This window comes from Hypanus sabinus, chromosome 15, assembly GCF_030144855.1.
Source record: "Hypanus sabinus isolate sHypSab1 chromosome 15, sHypSab1.hap1, whole genome shotgun sequence".
NCBI classification, from domain to species: Eukaryota; Metazoa; Chordata; class Chondrichthyes; order Myliobatiformes; family Dasyatidae; genus Hypanus; species Hypanus sabinus.
In genome coordinates this window covers 29,125,500-29,143,280 of record NC_082720.1, presented here as the reverse complement: position 1 = coordinate 29,143,280, position 17,781 = coordinate 29,125,500, and the positions used below count along the sequence as shown (strand labels likewise).

Below are 17,781 nucleotides of genomic sequence, written 5' to 3'. Positions count from 1 at the left end.
TCTCTGGGGGATGAACTGATTTTGCACCTTGTGCATTATTCCCAAGAATACCTGCCATTGCTGTTCCACTGTCTTTTCTGCTAGGCTATCCGTCCAGTCAACTTTGGCCAGCTCCTCCCTCATGGCTCCATAGTTTCCCCTGTTCATCTGCAACATCTCCCAGTTCACCTGCATATTGAAATCCCCCATAACTACTGCGACATTACCTTTGCCACATGCCAATGTTAACTTCTTATTCAACTTGCACCCAATATTTATGCTACTGCTTGGTGGCCTATAGACAACACTCATTTGGGTCCTTTTGCCCTTACTGTTCCTCAGTTCTATCCACACAGACTCTTCTTCTCCTGACCCTATGTCCCCCCCTTGCAAAGGACTGAATCTCATTCCTCACCAACAGGGCCACCTGACCCCCACTGCCCACATTTCTGTCCCTACGATAGCACGTATACCCTTGTACATTCATTTCCCAGGTCTGATCTCCCTGCAGCCTTGTCTCCGTTATCCCAACAGCATCATAGTTAGCCATTTGCACCTGAGCTTCAAGCTCATCCGCCTTATTTCTGACACTTCGTGCATTCAGATATAGAATTTTTAGCCCATTTCTCCTCTCTCTGTTTGAATCGCTGCCTATTGTGCTTAACCCAGCTCCCCGAACTCCCATCGGGCTATACGACCCTAGAATTTTTTTGTCCTTCCTAAATTTACTTATTCTTTCAACACATTTAACTCCATGTTCCGTCAGACCATCCCTCTGTACATGAGTCCTCCGTATCACTTGTTCCGCATCACCTTCCTCTACTACACACTTAATATTCCAGAACAGTGTAGTCCCCACCTGTCCTTTATTCTTCCTGTCGCTATCCTCTCTCACATTCTGGATCCCCGTCCCCTGCAAATTTAGTTTAAACCCCCCCAAGAAGCACTAGCAAACTTCCCTGCAAGAATGTTAGTACCGCTCCAGTTCAGGTGTAAACTGTCCCTTCGGAACAGATTCCACCTTCCCTGGAACAAAGCCCAATTATCTACAAACCTGAAGCCCTCCCTCCTGCACCATCCTCTCAGCCATGTATTAATCTTTATAATCCTTCTGTTCCTTGCCTCACTTGCACGTGGCACAGGTAGCAATCCTGAGATTGTTACCCTGGAGGTCCTGCTCTTCAGCTTCGCACCTAACTCCCTGAACTCCCTACGCAGGACCCCCTCACTCATCCTACCCACGTCGTTGATCCCTACATGGACCACAACATCTGGGCGCTTGCCCTCCCTCTCGAGAATAACCTGCACCCGACCTGAGATGTCTCGGACCCCGGCACCATGGAAGCATCATACCATCCGAGACTCCCGATCTTCCCCACAAAATCTCCTATCCGCTCCCCTGACTATAGAATCCCCTATCAATACCGCTCTCTTCTCTTCCCTCTTCCCCTTCCTAGTCAAGGGTCCAACCTCAGTGCCAGAGACAGGACCACTGCAGCTTGTTCCTGGTAGGTCATCCCCACCAACAGTATCCAAAACGGTATACTTATTTTTGATGGGAACGGCCATAGGGGTGCTCTTCTCTCTCTGTCTGCTCCCCCTGCCTCTCTTGACTGTCACCCATTTGCCTACCTCCTGTCTTTTCGGTGTGACTACCTCCCAATAACTCTTATCTATCTCTGCCTCTGCCTCCCGAATGATCTGTAGTTCATCCAGCTCCTGCTCCAATTCCCTAACGGTCTGATAGGAGCTGCAGCTGGATGTACCTATTGCATCCAGTTAGATAAATTAGATAAGTCGCTGGGACTGGATGAGTATACCCCAAGATACAATGGAAAGCAAGGGAGGAGATTGCTGAGCCTCTGGCAATTATCTTTGCATCACAATAGGGATGGGAGAGGTGCTGGAGGATTAGAAGGTTGCAAACATTGTTCTCTTGTTCGAGAAAGTGTGGTGAACTACATATACCTGTCTTTTCATGCCCACCCCCCCCCCCCCCGCTGACCGCTCCTGTGGCTCCTCCCTCAGACCCCTGTATAAAGGCGATTGGAGGCACTGCTCCTCCCTCAGTCTCCAGGATGTTGTGTGGTGGTCTCTTGCTGCTGACGGTGCTTTCTTCCAGCTAATGAAAGCCTATCTCTCACCTCACGTCTCCGAGAGTTATTGATGGTGCATCAGAAAGGGAGTAGAGAAAACCCAGGAAATTATAGACCAGCAAGTAATGAGGCATGGAATCCAAAGAGACCTTGCTTTGTGGATCCAGAAATGGCTTGACCACAGAAGGCAAAGGGTGGTTGTGGATGGTTCGTATTCTGCATGGAGGTCGATGACCAGTGGTGTGCCACAGGGATCTGTTCTGGGACCCTTACTCTTTGCAATTTTTATAAATGACCTGGATGAGGAAGTAGAAAGGTGGGTTAGTAAGTTTGCTGATGACACAAAAGTTGGTGCTGTCGATCGTTTGGAGGTTTTGTCAGAGGTTACAGTGGGACAATAGGACGCAGAACTGGGCTGAGGAATGACAGATGGACTTCAACCCAGATAAATGTGAAGTGGTTCATTTTGGTAGGTCAAATATGATGGCCGAGTATAATATTAATGGTAAGACTCTTGGCAGTCTGGAGGATCAGCAAGATCTTGGAGTCTGTACACTCAAAAGCTGCTGTGCAGGTTGACAGTATTGTTAAGAAGGCATATGGTGTGTTGGACCATACCTTGTTCATCAACTGTGGGATTGAGTTCAAGAGGCGTGAGGTAATGTTCCAGCTATATAAGACCTTAGTTAGACCCCACTTGGAATACTGTGTTCAGTTCTGGTCACCTCATCACAGGAAGGATGTGGATACCATAGAGAGAGTGCAGAGGAAATGTACCTGTCAGAGGATGTTGCCCTGACTGGAGAGCATGCCTTATAAGAATAGTTGAGTGAACTTGCCCTTTTATCCTTGGAACAATGGAGGATGAGAGGTGACCTGATAGAGGTGTATAAGGTGATGAGAGGCATTGATCATGTGGATAGTCAGAGGCTTTTTCTCAGGGCTAAAATAGCTAATGTGAGCAGGCATAGTTTTAAGGTGTTTGGAAGTAGGTACAAGGGGGATGATAGAGGTAAGTTTTTCACACACAGAGTGGTAGGTGCATGGAATGCACTGCCATCAACAGTGGTAGAGATGGATTCAATAGGGTCTTTTAAAAGGCTCTTAGATAGGTACATGGAGATTTGAAAAATAGAGGGCTATGCGGTAGGGAAATTCTAGACAGCTTCTGGAGTAGGTTACATGGTTGGCACAGCATTATGGGCCAAAGGGCCTTTAATTTGCTGTAGATTTTCTATGTTTCCTTGTTACTATGTTGCACCTTATCAAAGGCCTTCTGAAAATTCACATAGTGACTCTCCTTTGTCATTTTGCCAACAACTGAAGGCAGGCTAACTGGCCTAAAATTTCCTCCCTTCCTTCTTAAGAAAGGAAATGACATTTACAATTTTACAGTCCTCTGGAACCATTCCAGAATCTAGTGATTCTTGAAAGATCATTACTAATGCCTCCACAATCTCTTCAGCCACCTCTTACAGAACCTGGGGTGCAGTCCATCTGGTGGACGGGAATGAAAAAAGAGAAATCTTGTTCCAGCTGTATAGGGATTCGGTGAAGTAGGGTCAGAGAATGACACAGAATTTTGATATCCTTTAGATTGAGGAAGAGGATGATTTATTGTGAGGAAAGATTGAGCAAACCTCGTGCTCTCTGGACTTCAAAAGGATGAGGGGACGATCTCATTGAATTCTATACATTCTACTGGAGCTTGATAGTGTGGATGCTGTGGAAACAAACACAGACCGTAGAGTAATATAGCTCAGAAAGAGGCCCTTCAGCCCACATTTTTCTGCACTGCCTCTGATGCCAATTCAAACTAATCTGATGTGCCTGTACATTAGCTAAATCCCTTCATTCCCAATTTGTTCATGTGCCTATCGAAATGTTTTTTAAACATTGCCATCGTATCTGCTCCTACCAGTTTCACGATCCTACCACTCTCTTTCTAAAAAAAAAACTTGCCTCATAACTCTCCTTTAAACTTTCCCTGTCCCAGATTAAACCTATACCCTCTATTATTTGACATTTTCATCCAGGGAACATATTGGTCACGAATTGTGGCCATAAGTTCTAGTCAATATTGGGGAAATTAAAGCTACCCACTACAACTACCCTGTCGGTTTTACATATTCTGCCTCTTTTACATCCCTCTCTATCACATCTGCAACAGCTGAGTCCTGGAACACTGAGCTGCTTGTCCTGTCTTCTTTCAACCAAACCCCTGTAAAGGCTACAACACTATAGTTCCATGTACGAATCCAAATCCTGCATTCATCTGTTTACCCGTAGGTTATCTTGCATTGAAATAAAAATACACTTCAGCCCGGCAATCCCACTGTGTTTATTAAGCTGGCCCTGTCTGTTCTTCCTATCAGCCCAAGATTAACTAACTTCTAACTTCCCTCATTCTCCCAACTTGCTGACCAACTGCTCTGGTTCCCATTTCCTAACACACAAATTTAAACTATTGTGAATAGTACTAGCAAACCCCCAGCAAGGACATCCACTTTCAATACAATCTCTCCTTTCTGTACAGGTGCCCTGGGAGAGAATCCATTTGATCCCTCCCTTATGTACCAGCTCCTTAGCACTCATTTACCTGACCTGTTGTCCTTTTTCTAGCCTTGTTGATACATGGCATGCAGTGTAATCACAACTACTTTTTAACACTACCTGATTCCCTAAATTCTCTTTACAGGACCTCATCTCTTTTCCTGCCATATCCCACAACAGATAGACTTATTGGAGAGGGGAGCAATCAAGGAAGAATCCTACATTACTTGCCTGCCCCTTCTGGCAGTCACCCATCTATCCAACTGAACCTTTGGTGTGGCCGCTTCCCGTACGTATAACTCCTCCTGCCTCCACATTGAGTCCAACTGCTGTTCCAGTAATTCATGTGTCTGAGAGGGGCTGCAGACGGATGCACTTCAGGCAGACAAGGCTGTCCGGGGCACTTGATCCCCTGGATCTCAGAGGAGGAGCATACCATTCCATTGACTGCTATTTCTGCCTCTTTCGTTAACTTGGGGACTTACCTTATTGCTGCTCGTCCTTGTTACCAAAGCCCGGCATTCAACAGCCTGCACTTTTAACTTACCAACTGAGTTTATACGTCAGTGCAGCCCTTCTCAAAATTCACACTCCAAAATGGCTGCTCTGCTAAAGACTGCTTCCTCTTCATTTGCTGTATTATTTAACGGAAGTACAGCTAAAGGCTGCTCATCTGCAATGGACTGTTCAAATTTCCTTTGCTTTCTTGGTGCCTAGAACTGGCAGGTGCAATTGCAGGATAAAGGATTGATTGATGAAGAGTGAGATGAACGGATTGTGCATCTTTGAAATGCTCTACTACTTCCTATCAATTTAAATATATTTGCATGAGAAGAAACATTTAGGGCCAGTGCTGACCTATGTGAATGAATTGCTTATGGCTGCCAACTTTCTTCTATTGTCTCATTTAACTTCTATTCTTTCTGCATGAGAAAGAAAAGGAACTTCATTAGCCAATTGAGCCATGGAAGGTCAGAGCTAAGGTCATTCCTTTTCTTACAATATTCACAAATGTAAGCAAGGAGTCAGAAATGGCACTCAAGAGCAGGAACCTGGGTGGAATTGTACCCTCCTTTGCACCTGAGATAAGCAGTAACAGAGATAAAAGGCATCAGCTTAACCCTCAGATAAGGGCTTCAATCTAGTGACAATCTTAAGAACCCCAAACCCAGTTCTCAACCCAACCCATCATCAATCAGGCCTTTGTAGGTTGTAACAGAGATTAGAGGATGGTGCTTATAGCCAATCAGTAGGTCAGTTGTCAGAATCTTTTAATAAGTAAAGATTTGCATTGATGTAATGCTTTCCTCATTACCTTAGAACTTCACATAGCATTTTATAGCCAATACAGCTCTTTCCTTTGAAAGCCAGTTCTTGTAATGTAGCAAAATTGTAGCCAATTTGTACAGAGAAGCTTCCACAAACACAAGTTATATTTTTAAGTGAAGTTAACTGGAATACAGTAATAAATATTGGACAAAAATAATTTATCTATTCTTCTGTGTTACCGCAGGTAGTTTCACACTTAAAACCTGCTATACCTGGGGAGCATGTGTAAGAGATACCATACTGCAGTGTTAGCTCTGAATATATTTGCAATAGTTTTCAACTGATTTCAGCTAAATTGTTTTCGTATTCCTGAATCAGTGTGTGATGGACTGTGTATTCCAAAAACTTAAGCCGATGTAAGGATAGAGGTTACAACTAAGCAGGTGATAGCCATATCCATAAATCCATACACTTTCAAGCAACATACTGTACTTATTCAGCTAAGCACCACTGGCTCCTGGTAGAACAAATGATTTGACTGATTAAGCATGGCTGAAGATTTGGGAAGAATTGGAATATCCCAACAAGTCTTACTTTATTCCATTATCAGCATGTAAACAGCATAGCTACATTGCGAGTAAATATTAGCCCAATATTTCCATCTGCAGCAAACCGTTAGCATCTGTTGCTAGTCTATAGGCTAAGTCTGCAGTTAAATTTACCAAACCACCTGCATCAAATTTCTGCAAAGTGTTGCCACTAGCATTATTAATGAGGTTCTCCATGGTGACAGTGTCTTACGGGTAGAAATGCTTGTATTTAAAGTGTTAGAATAAAGATACCAGGCTAAACAGTGGGGAAAGCGTTGGCAGCTAGATTCTTCACATCACCTTCTGTTCATGATGTCAGAAATCTTCAATGTTCTAAATGTTAGAAATGTACACCATATACAAATCTGCAAAAAATTACATGAGATTTTAAAAACAAATATTGAAAGAAAACGCAAATACTCAGAACATTTAGAACTATTTAATATATTTAACTAAATTCAATTAACTGAGAGAAGTATTAATTGTCTAATACTTGAATGAGACAGATCTGTGGCAGAGCGGCATTGCAAAAATAGCCTTGCACTCAAACGTCAGTAAGACCAAGAATGGTCTTCGGGAAGGGGAACTGGGAAACACAGACCTCTCCTCAGTAAGACATCAGCAACGGAAAGGGTGAGCAGCTTCAAGTTCCTGGGTGTCAACGTCCCTGAAGATCTATCCTGGGCCCGACATATTGATGCAGTTACAAAGTAGATATGCCAGCAGCTACATTTCATTCGGAGCTTGAGGAGATTTGGTTTGTTACCAAGGACTCCAGCAAATTCTGACAGATGTATGGTCGGGAGAATTCTGACTAGCGGCATCGTTGTCTGATATTGAGGCACCAACGCACAGGATCAGTAGATGTTGCAGTCAGATCCATGGGCACTAGCCTACCCAGTAGGTGATGCCTCAAGAAGGCAGCGTCCATCAAGTCATGCCCTCTTCTTATTAAGGAGGAGGTACACTGGCACATTTTATGAACAGCTCTTTCCACTCCGCTGTCAAATTTCATGAACTCATGAACATCCCCTCACCTTTTGCCCTCTTTTGTGCTACTTATTTATCTTTTTATTATAAATTATATTCATTTTCATATATTGTGCTGTACTGCAGCTGCTGCAAAAAGACCAATTTCATAACAAATGTCGTTGATAATAACTCTGATTCTCCTTTGCTTCCTTGCAGCCGTTCCATCCCACTCAAATGAGGGGAGGTCCTGACTTTCTCACACTCCTGGGTTTTCAGGCAGACTTCCTAGAGTAGGTAGCCCAGGGCACCTGAGTAGTCCAAGTTCTGTCAGCTATCTGAGGTTAAAATTAGAGAGATTTTATATTGTGAACAGCATCTACCTGGTGAGCTCAATCCATGTATTAGCAAGGGTAAAAAATCCTTAAAATTAGCCGATGGATTCACTGATTTGGAGTTTAACATCAGAGCATTGTCAGGAGAAGTTGGTGAACAGTTAACGCCAAGCTGAATCTGTGTCTTCATGTAGAAACAAGCAGGAATCCCAGACATGAGCAATACCAATGCAGGAAACTGCTGGCACACTTTGATGAACACTTTATTCCTGTATTAGATATAATTGACAGCAGAATTAATGGGCTGCATAAGGAAAGACCATTCATCTTTCATAGTCCTTAAGAAGTAGTTTTTTTATTACAGCAATACTACAGAGATATATATCAATGCCAGAAAAAAACAACCAACGATTACTTCAGTAGCAGTCCCAATTCTGTGCTAATCCAAAAAGGCCGCAGAGAAAAATGGCAGCGAGTTTTCACACCTTTGTTCCAACACCCTGCAAATTCATTTAGGCAAGTGGCTATGTTTGATATTTCAAATTCAACTTTGTTTGTTGTGGCATGCAGAGATATAGGCACGCATGCAGTGGTATGGCACCTATGAAATGGATATGAACAGTGGATGCAGGGAGCTTGTGCAGCCATTAGAGGGCATCATAGGCCAGCTTGATCTTCACACTTGTCCTGTCACAGGGTGGGAGTAGGAACCCGGAAAAGATCCAACCCCTGACAATTTCATGGCACCACTGCATCTGCATGGATGTATCAATTAAACACACATTGGAGAAGGACAAACTGGCTTGTGTTCCCAGGGTCACAGCAACAACAGGAAACTCTGACAGCTGCAGGGTTTAATGATAACTTAACACCTGGGTCTGCTGAGCCATATTGATGAAATATCTGTGTTCTTGTAGTTACCTTTTAGTTGGTCACTGTGAGGTGATGAGTTAATCTTCATGATAGTAGTCAAGTCAGTATGTCGTTAGCTTTGATCTCGGTGGTGGTGCTTGGGATGCGTTTATTTGCGAAAATGTTCACAGGAAGAAGCCAATCGTGGAAGTTCTTGTCATATGCACAATTAGAGTGAGGTGTAGAGGGCATTGAGTTGTAGAGTTATAGAAACATAGAAAACATACAGCGCAATACAGGCCCTTCAGCCCACGATACTGTACCGCACACGTACTTACTTTAGAAATTACTTAGAGTTACCCATAGCCCTCTATTTTTCTAAGCTCCATGTAGCTATCTAGGAGTCTCTTAAAAGACCCTATTGCATCTGCCACCACCACCGTCGCCGGCAGCCCATTCCACGTACTCACCACTCTCTGAGTAAAAAACTTAACCCTGACATCTCCTCTGTACCTACTTCCAAGCACCCTAAAACTGTGCCTTCTCATGTTAGCCACTTCAACCCTGGGAAAAAGCCTCTGACTATCCACACGATCAATGCCTCTCATCATCTTATACACCTCAATCAGGTCACCTTTCATCCTCCATTGCTCCAAGGAGAAAAGGCTGAGCTCACTCAACCTGTTCTCATAAGGCATGCTCACCAATCCAGGCAACATCTTTGTAAATCTCCTCTGCACCCTTTCTATACTTTCCATATCCTTGAATAGGTTGTGGAATCATCTCAGAGGTGATGTGAGTGAAGTTACCCATGCTGGTTCAGAGCCTGATGGCCTGAATGAGGGTCTTTGATGATGGACGCTGCTTTCTTCTGGCAGTGCTCCATGTAAATGTGCTCAGTGGTGCGGAGGGCTTTGCCTATGATGGACTGGGCCATATCCACCACTTTCTGTGGATGTTCCCATTCTTGGACATTGGTATTTCTGTACCAGACTCTGATGCAACCAGTTAGAATGTTTCTCCACTGTGCATCTACAGAAGTTTTCAAAGTTTTAGATGGCATAGTGAATCGAAGAAAGTAAAAATGTTGTCATGTCTTCTTTGTGATGGCACTTAAGTTTCTCAGAATCAGAATCTTCAGGCTCCTACTTCCTCGATGGTAACAATGAGAAGATGGCATGTTCTGGGTGATGGGGATCCTTAATGATAGGTGCTGCCTTTTTGAGGCACTGCCTTTTGAAGATGCCCTTAATGCTGGAGAGGCTAGTGCCTGTAATTGAGCTGACTGATTTTACAACCTTCTGCAGCTTTTTCTAATCCTAGGAAGTGGCCCCACCGTTCCAGATGGTAATGCAACCAGTTAGAATGCTCTCTATGGTATATTAGTAGAAATTTATGGGAGTCTTTGGTGACAGGTTAAGTTTCCTCAAGCTCCTAATAAAATATAGCTGATGATATACCTTCTTTGCAATTGCATCAATATATTGAGCCCAGCATAGAGCTATTGACACCCAGGAACTTGAAACTGCTGAACCTTTCCACTGCTGATCCCTCAATGAGGACTGGTATGTGTTCCCTTGACTCCCCCTTCCTGAGGTTACAACCAATTCCTTGGTCTTACTGACATTGAGTACAAAGTTGTGACACCACTCAACAGCTGATTTATCTCACTTCTGTAGCCTCTTCATCTCCAGCTGAAGGTGGAATGCTACCAGGATGATGGCCGAAAACTCTCTCTGCAGATAAAATGGAAGACACTTGGCCACTAGATGTTCCAGGTCAGGTAATCAGGACTGAGCCAGAAGCATGACATTTGTGCACCACAATGAGTTAATCACGAAGTACACTCTCCCTCCTCCACCTTTAAAGCACTCAACTGACCTGCCTTTACGGTGAACGGTGAAGCCATCGGGCTGCAGCACTGTGTTTGAAATTCTGGGGCTGAGCCATGTTTCCATGAAGCAAAGTACACAGCAGTCCCTGATGTCCCTCTGGTACTGGAATCTTGCTCTGCAATCTTCAATTTTAATTTTTAAAGTCTGTACGTTCACCAGCAGGATAGTCAGGAGTGGGAGTCTATAGTTGCAATTGTACCTGTAGCCCAGCTTGCCTTCCCTGCTTCCATTTGCTTAAAAGGGAACTGCACTTGTGTCCTGACTCTGCCGTCTGGAGTCGGTCGGTAGATTTTTTAAACATGAAGTACTGAAATACCCATGGTTGTGACTGTGGATTTCAGCTATAGCAACCCTAAATGGGAACATTTGATGATTTCTATCGGAGCTGCACGCAAATGGTCGCCACTTACCGCCGTCATCTCTCACACTCTACTGGTCCTTGAATCAGGGAAGAATGCTTTTCCTTCTTTTCCTGGACGCTCCACCTCTCTCTCCCTTTCTGAATATTTTATCCCTGCCTCGCAGAGCCTTCCTGTGTACTGGCAGGGATGATGACTTTTCAAAGCAAATGCAATGGATGCTGGAGCTCCAAAATAGAAACCGAAAACACAAACAGCTGCTGAGTGAGAAAAACAAAGGTAAGGTGTCAGCTTGATGGCTTTTCATTATAAATAAGAACTTCTGTTTCTCTTTGATTGTGGTGATTTTATAGTGGGCAACAAGTTTTCTGCCCAACTACTCAAATTAATACATTAGCCTAAAATTTGAGGGGTTAAAATGGACATACTAACTTCCCTAAAGTGACACACTGATTTGATGAAAATAACCTGATTTCGTTTTTCCCGAAGGACTGCTCAGCAGTCCATTCTGTTTGTTAAGTGTTTTTGTGGCCACTGATACATTTCTTCCCATTACATCTGTGCATTCCCTCGAGCTTTATTTGGATATGCATCTCTTCAAACTGTTACTTGGCCTTTGCGTTTATGCATTTTCGATAACAAGTGATTCTCTCTCATGATTCCAATGTTTTTCTGAGTTGACTGGGATCTGTGAATTCAATATAATTGTACTCATAGAAACATGGCATTTGAATCTCATTTTCTGATCATTTCTGCCATTTAGATGGCAGAAATCTATACATAAGTGCAAAGGTTAGACTGTCTTGATATTCAAAATAATATTTTAAAATAAAGCTACTGAACTGCCAAAGAGAAAAGGAAACATCACATTTTTCCAGAAACAATGATTATGAGTTGTGGTTATTCTACATATGAGCTTTCTTCAATATATTAACTGTTTAGTTTACACAATAGTAGTTATAGTTCTAGATATTTCATTTATGATGTTTCTATTGTCTATGAATTAGGATATTGATAAATGGGAATGAAGATAATGTTTAGATTCCTCAACAACAATAGCCTCAGCCTGTTGTTCCATGGCTTGGAGTACTGGAATCTCACAGCACGAATAGCTGACAAGCCAGAATATTGGCAGTAATGATGCTGCCTTAGTGTAACCATGTGTGTCATTTGAGACATGAAGAGGATTGACTGAATGAGCGATGTACATTAATAGTAAATATATTGTTTGTTTTAGCATTTAGCAGATCAATACAAAATGAAAACATTCAAAAATCCATCATCGTCACAATTTTCTGCAAAAAAAAAATTGACCTCTTTTGCTTCAGGAAATCACCTTTATTCTTGCTTTTCCCATCAGGGTTTGTGATCTCGCTGTCTCCATTCAACTCCCACTGAGCTCTCTAAGTACACTGCCATCCTTACATTTTTACTTCCAGTACCAACAAATTACCTACCAAAATTACGAAGTGTGATCTGTTTCCAGAAAAATAAGTTGTCATTTCTCATGCTTCCTTTGATATAGATGTTCACCCTATTTTTCACCAACACCTCACTGTCTGCATGGCATTGCACTCATCTGGCTTTTGAATAGTGTTACACTTTGTAACTCCAAGACATTAAACTAACTGGAAGCAAAGACACAGAGCGGGGATGCTTAATTTATTTTTTACTTTTAGCGAGACGTCCACATATGACGTGATGCAAGGTATCATCCATGTACTTTGACATAGAACTCATAATGAATTATTTAAATGAACAAAAGTGCTTTGTGAAGCAATATTTTTACAATATTGCACAAATATCACTGAAGTACTGAATGCACAATACTGGCTCTTTTCCTCTTGTCCTGAAGGAATACATCAAGGAGGTATTGGCCATGGGGTTTATCCCTCGGGCAAGTTTGCTGGCAGGAGCGGCTACTTTTTGTGAGCAAGAAAGATGGCAAACTCCGTCCCTTCTTTGATTGTTGGTCCCTGAACAACAGCACTGTGAAGCACCAAAACCCCCTTCATCTGCTGGTGTCTGAGTTTGCACATCTCCAGGGAGCAAACATATTTCCAAAACTGCTCTACAATCTGGTTTGTATGAGAGAACGATATGAGTTGAAGTCAGCTTTCAACAACTCTAATGGGCACTATGAGTACTTGGTGATGCCCTTTGGTCTGGCCAATGCCCCCGCTGTATTCCAGGCCTTGGTTAATGATGTGCTCAGGGACATGTTGAACCAGTTTGTGTATTTAGATGACATCCTTATCCATTCCTGCTCTCACCAGGAACGCGTGCAGCATGTCAGGAGGGTTCTCAGACGGCACCTCAAAAATAACCTGTACACCAAGCCCAAAAAACATGAATTCCATAAAGACCAGGTGTCGTCGTTGGGCTATATGCTTGCCCCATCCAGTGTTCAAATGGACCCTAGTAAAGTTCAGGCAGTTGCAGAGTGGCCCAAACCATCTGCAGTCAAACAGGGTCCACGCTTCCTGGGGTTTGCAAACTTTATTCGCCGCTTCATCTGGAATTCTGGCTCTATCGCTGCTCCCATGAATGCACTCACCAAGACCTCGGCAGGACTCCATTGGACAGACGATGCTGATCAAGCATTTTCAGAGCTAAAGCCCCACTGCTGGAACACCCAGACCCGTCTCAGCCATTCACTGTCGAGGTGGATGCATCCGATGTCGGCATTGGATCCGTCCTCTCTCAGCGCTCGGCTGCGGAGAGCCGGCTGAACCCTTGTGCCTTTCCTCCCCGTCGCTTGACTTAACTATGATGTTGGGAACTGGGAGCTTCTGGCTGTCAATGTGGCCGTGGAGGAATGGCAACACTGGCTGGAGGGGGCAGAGCAACCATTCTTGGTCTGGACGGATCTCGAGAATTTCTCCTGTATTCAGGATGCTAAGAGACTCAACTCTCGTCAGGCCCGGTGGGCTCTCTTCTTCACACGGTTCAGTTTCCTCCTCATTAATCGTCCCGGCAGCAAGAATACAAAGGCCGATGCTCTCTCCCGGCAGTTCAACGGATCTGAGGACAATACCGATCCAGAGCCCATTCTTCATCCCTCGTGTATTGCTGCTCCGGTGATCTGCTGAATGGAGGCAGAGGTGAGGGCCACCCAACAGTCGGACCCAGGCCTGGGTGGGGGACCGCCCAACCAGCTGTTTGTGGTGCATTCCAAAGTGCTGGAATTGGGGTCACTCCTCCCGTCTGGCTGGACATCTGAGAATTTAAGTGACCCAGGAATTTATACAATTTAGGTGGCCATCTATTTCCCAGGATATCCACAACTTTGTATCTGCCTGTCCCACCTGCGCTCAGAACAAGACATCATGCCAGTGTCTTGCAGGTCTGTTATGTCTACTAGCTGTGCCCCACCACCCCTGGTCCCATCTCTCAGTAGATTTCAACACTGGGCTGCCCCCATCTAATGGAAACACCACCATTTTAGTCATTGTAGATCAATTTTCCAAGGCTGCCCACCTCATTGCCCTCCTTGAGCTCCCATCAGCTCATGAGACTGCCACACTCATGGTTCAAATGTGTTCAGGCTCCACAGCTTTCCTCAAGGCAAAGTGTCTGATTGTGGACTACAAATCACTTCCGACTTTTGGAATGCTTTCTGCTCTCTTGTAGGAGCCACGGCCAGTCTCTTGTCTGCTTTCCACCAACAATCCAAAGGCCAGACTCAGAGGGAATCAAGAGCTGGAGACAACCCGGTGTTGACTTGCCTCTTCCAACCCCAAATCCTGGCGCTCCCAATTGGCTTTGGCAGCGATCACCCACAATAACCTCTAGTCATCCTCCATGAGTATGTCTCCCTTTGAAAGCCAGAAGGAATACCAGTCTCTGCTCTTCGCTGATCAGGAGATTGATGTAGGAGTCCCTGCTGCTGAACAGTTGATCTAACACTACAAGCGCACCTGGAGACAAGCAAGGGACAGATCCTTTGATGCCAACCAGACCTCCTCTCTTGGCTTGAATGGCCTTACCTGTTGATGGAGCCGTTCAGCCTGCCAGGAATGTTGTTTCTGGATGTGCAACAGAGAAGCCATGGCCCTAGTCACCCCACCTCCCCCTCCTCCCTGCTTGGTAGATGGTTCCCTAGTCTATACGGTGCAGCGCCTCTTGGTATCTCGCTGGGTTTGTGTCCGGTACCTTGTGGATTGGGAAGGGTATGATCCAGAAGAATGTCCTTAGATCCCAGTGAAGGACTTCTTGACAAATTGTTCATCTGGGCCCTCCAGCAGGCGCAGGACTATGGTGCCTCAAGAGCTGTGGCTAGAGAGGGGGGCCCTGTCATAACCACAGACTCTGCAGTACAGCAGATACAGCAATTGTGCTCATGAATATGCATGTGTCAGCTAATTATTTTCATTGTCACAGTATATTGCGCCTTTCCTTTCATCATAACACTTGTCAAGACTTGAGCAAAGCGCAGCAACATTTCGCTGCCCGCTTGCATTCGGCCTTGCCTGAGAAATTGGACTGTCAAGTCAACTGACGTTGAAGACTAATGATATTCATTTTATATTTAGATATTTCTTTCAGCCGCAGTGTGAGCATCTGGTTTTCAATTTGGAAGTTTTAGTTAAATGCACTGTTTGGCCTAATGTTTATTGTTTTCCTTTTCCTGTTCGCATGAAGACATATGAACTATTGTCCCATTTTAGTGTCTCTCTGTCTCCACTATTTGGCCATATCTGACCATACTGAAAAGGTGATTTGCCTGGCACCAGGCCTTGAGCTCTTCCAACCCCTCTCTGTAAGCTGCCTCATCATCGTTGGTGATGAGCCCCACCACTGTCGGGTCTTCAGCAAGCTTGACAACGCCATTCCTCGGGTGTTTGGACGCGCTGTCATGTGTACAGCGGTGGGCTCAGCACACAGCCTTGGGGGGCAACCGTGTTGAAAATGATGGGGAGTGAGGTGTGGTTGGGCACCCTGACTACCGGAGGCCTGTTGGTTAAGATGTCCAACACCAAGTTGCACGGTGGTGTGTTTACACTGGGGTGAAGGTGTTTGTTCATCATGGTCTGTGGGAAACAGTGATGAACGGTGAACAGAAAAGCATTCTGACATAAATGTTTTTGTTTTCTAGGTGTGTCAGGGCCAGGCGCATGACCGATGCTATGGCGTCTGTTGTAGAGCAGTTCCGTCAGAAAGCATGTTGGTGAGTGTCCACTGAGGCAAGAGTGGAGTGGTGGAAAGAGTGGGGGATGGGCGCAGGACTGAATGGAGGAAAAACAGAATAGATGGGCGGAGGAAGAAACAAGACTGCTAAAACTTCCTTCAAATTTATATGTACTGAACACTCAGATTGTCGCTTTCCATCTTAGAGATAACACCCCTTTCTGACCCTGTTGCTCAGACTCTCCACCATCACCTGTCACCTATGGATATGCTGGTCTATATTGGTACCCAGTTAAAAAACTCACTTTGGATTCAAAATTCATATCCTTCTGTTTACATTACTCTGATTTCTCTCCTCCCTTTCTCTGTAATAATATTGGTTCTTCAGAGCAATCCTGGATGCTTGACTCAATTTATGGGCATTGGCCCTAATACCTTACATTGCACTGTTAGATTTTCTCTAATGGCACAGCGTTGTGCCTTGCATATTTAACTACAAAAGTGTTGCTATATAAGTGCAAGTTGTTATTTTCCAAATTTCCATTGTACATATTGAAAGAGTATCTTTTCTACGCACCACTTAGATTTTTGTGAAGACTGACTTTTAGATTCTTGCCACTGACATGATGAAAATTGAAAGGCCTGAAAGCTACACTCACAGGCCATTCCTATCACTTCAGCCTGCCGCAGGGCATTTCATTATGTAACATATAACGCGAGAGAAAAATTGATCAGGAATCAGCACCGGAATAAAAGAAGCTGATAAAATATTCATTTCGGTTTAATTTCTGTGCCTCATTTGGAGATTTTCTTTATTTGTATTATTCATTACAATAACCCATAGCTGTCAGAATAAAATAAATCACACCAGGCAGCGAGACAGCTGGTGGTTGAAATAGCTTAATATTTTGGTCATGTACCCGTCTGCTAGATTGGCCGGGAACCAGGTCACGAGCTGAGCTGACTTGCAGATATGGATTGGAATGCTCTCAGCAGAGCTCTGTGCTTTTTTTTGTAAAAGGGGACAGAACAACATTAAAATATATTCAGTCAGCAAATGTATCCTTATGTTGTTTGGGCTCTGAGCATTGGCAGAGAACATAATTACTTGGTCTTAATATACTAGCTGTGTTCAGGTCAACCAGGTCTATATGGCTGAACTGGTAAAATTCCCCATCAAAATAAACATTTCATAAATAAACGTCCCAGAACATGGACCGCAGAAGACATCAAAGTCTGTCCTGGACCAGGTTTCCACTTGGACCTTAATCTTCTTGTTGCCTTTTAATTACCCCTCCCACCCCTACTTCACATTGATCTCAGTTGTTAAGTTTGGCTCTTGATTCCACCCACTCAATCGCCACCCCTATCAATCACCTCACTTCCATTTAATTCCTCTATTCCTCACAATCACCCTTATCCATTCAATCAAAAGATTAGTAATGTACGTGTGGGTCCTTCTTCTATTTGTATGTGGAGCTAGGAGTCATAGTCAACCAGTAAAAGATGTCCATCTTTTTTTATTCCACTCTCCCCAGTTATACCGGATGTGTGCACATTTATCACACATTTCTCATCAAAGAGATGATGGTTCTTCTTGTTGGGCAAGCAGAGTCTCTTCCTACATGCCAGGAAAGTAGTGTTCACGCAAGGTTTAGGAAGCTAGAATCCCAGACTGGGACTTTGTGGAAGATAAAGATAACGGGAAAGTGCTCCAGCAGGTGATTAAGTCGGCCAAATGGGGCCATGAAATG

The 17,781-nt window shown here is 44.0% G+C and overlaps 1 protein-coding gene across 10 annotated transcripts in view; it reads left to right on the top strand.

Moving 5' to 3' along the window:
- Window positions 1-17,781, top strand: part of LOC132405391 (uncharacterized) — a 160,397-nt gene that overhangs the window by 43,300 nt on the left and 99,316 nt on the right. For 5 of the 10 annotated variants that reach the window (XR_009515849.1, XM_059990160.1, XM_059990158.1 and 2 more), the window contains exon 4: window positions 15,996-16,067. Coding sequence is in view for 5 of the 10 variants with exons in the window: in XM_059990160.1 (XP_059846143.1) it covers window positions 15,996-16,067 (72 nt within the window). In the remaining 5 variants the exon portion in view is untranslated. Of the gene's footprint in view, window positions 1-4,773; window positions 4,918-10,322; window positions 11,177-15,995; window positions 16,068-17,781 lie in introns of all 10 variants that reach the window. The other 5 variants (XR_009515847.1, XR_009515844.1, XR_009515845.1 and 2 more) reach the window with 4 other exon arrangements.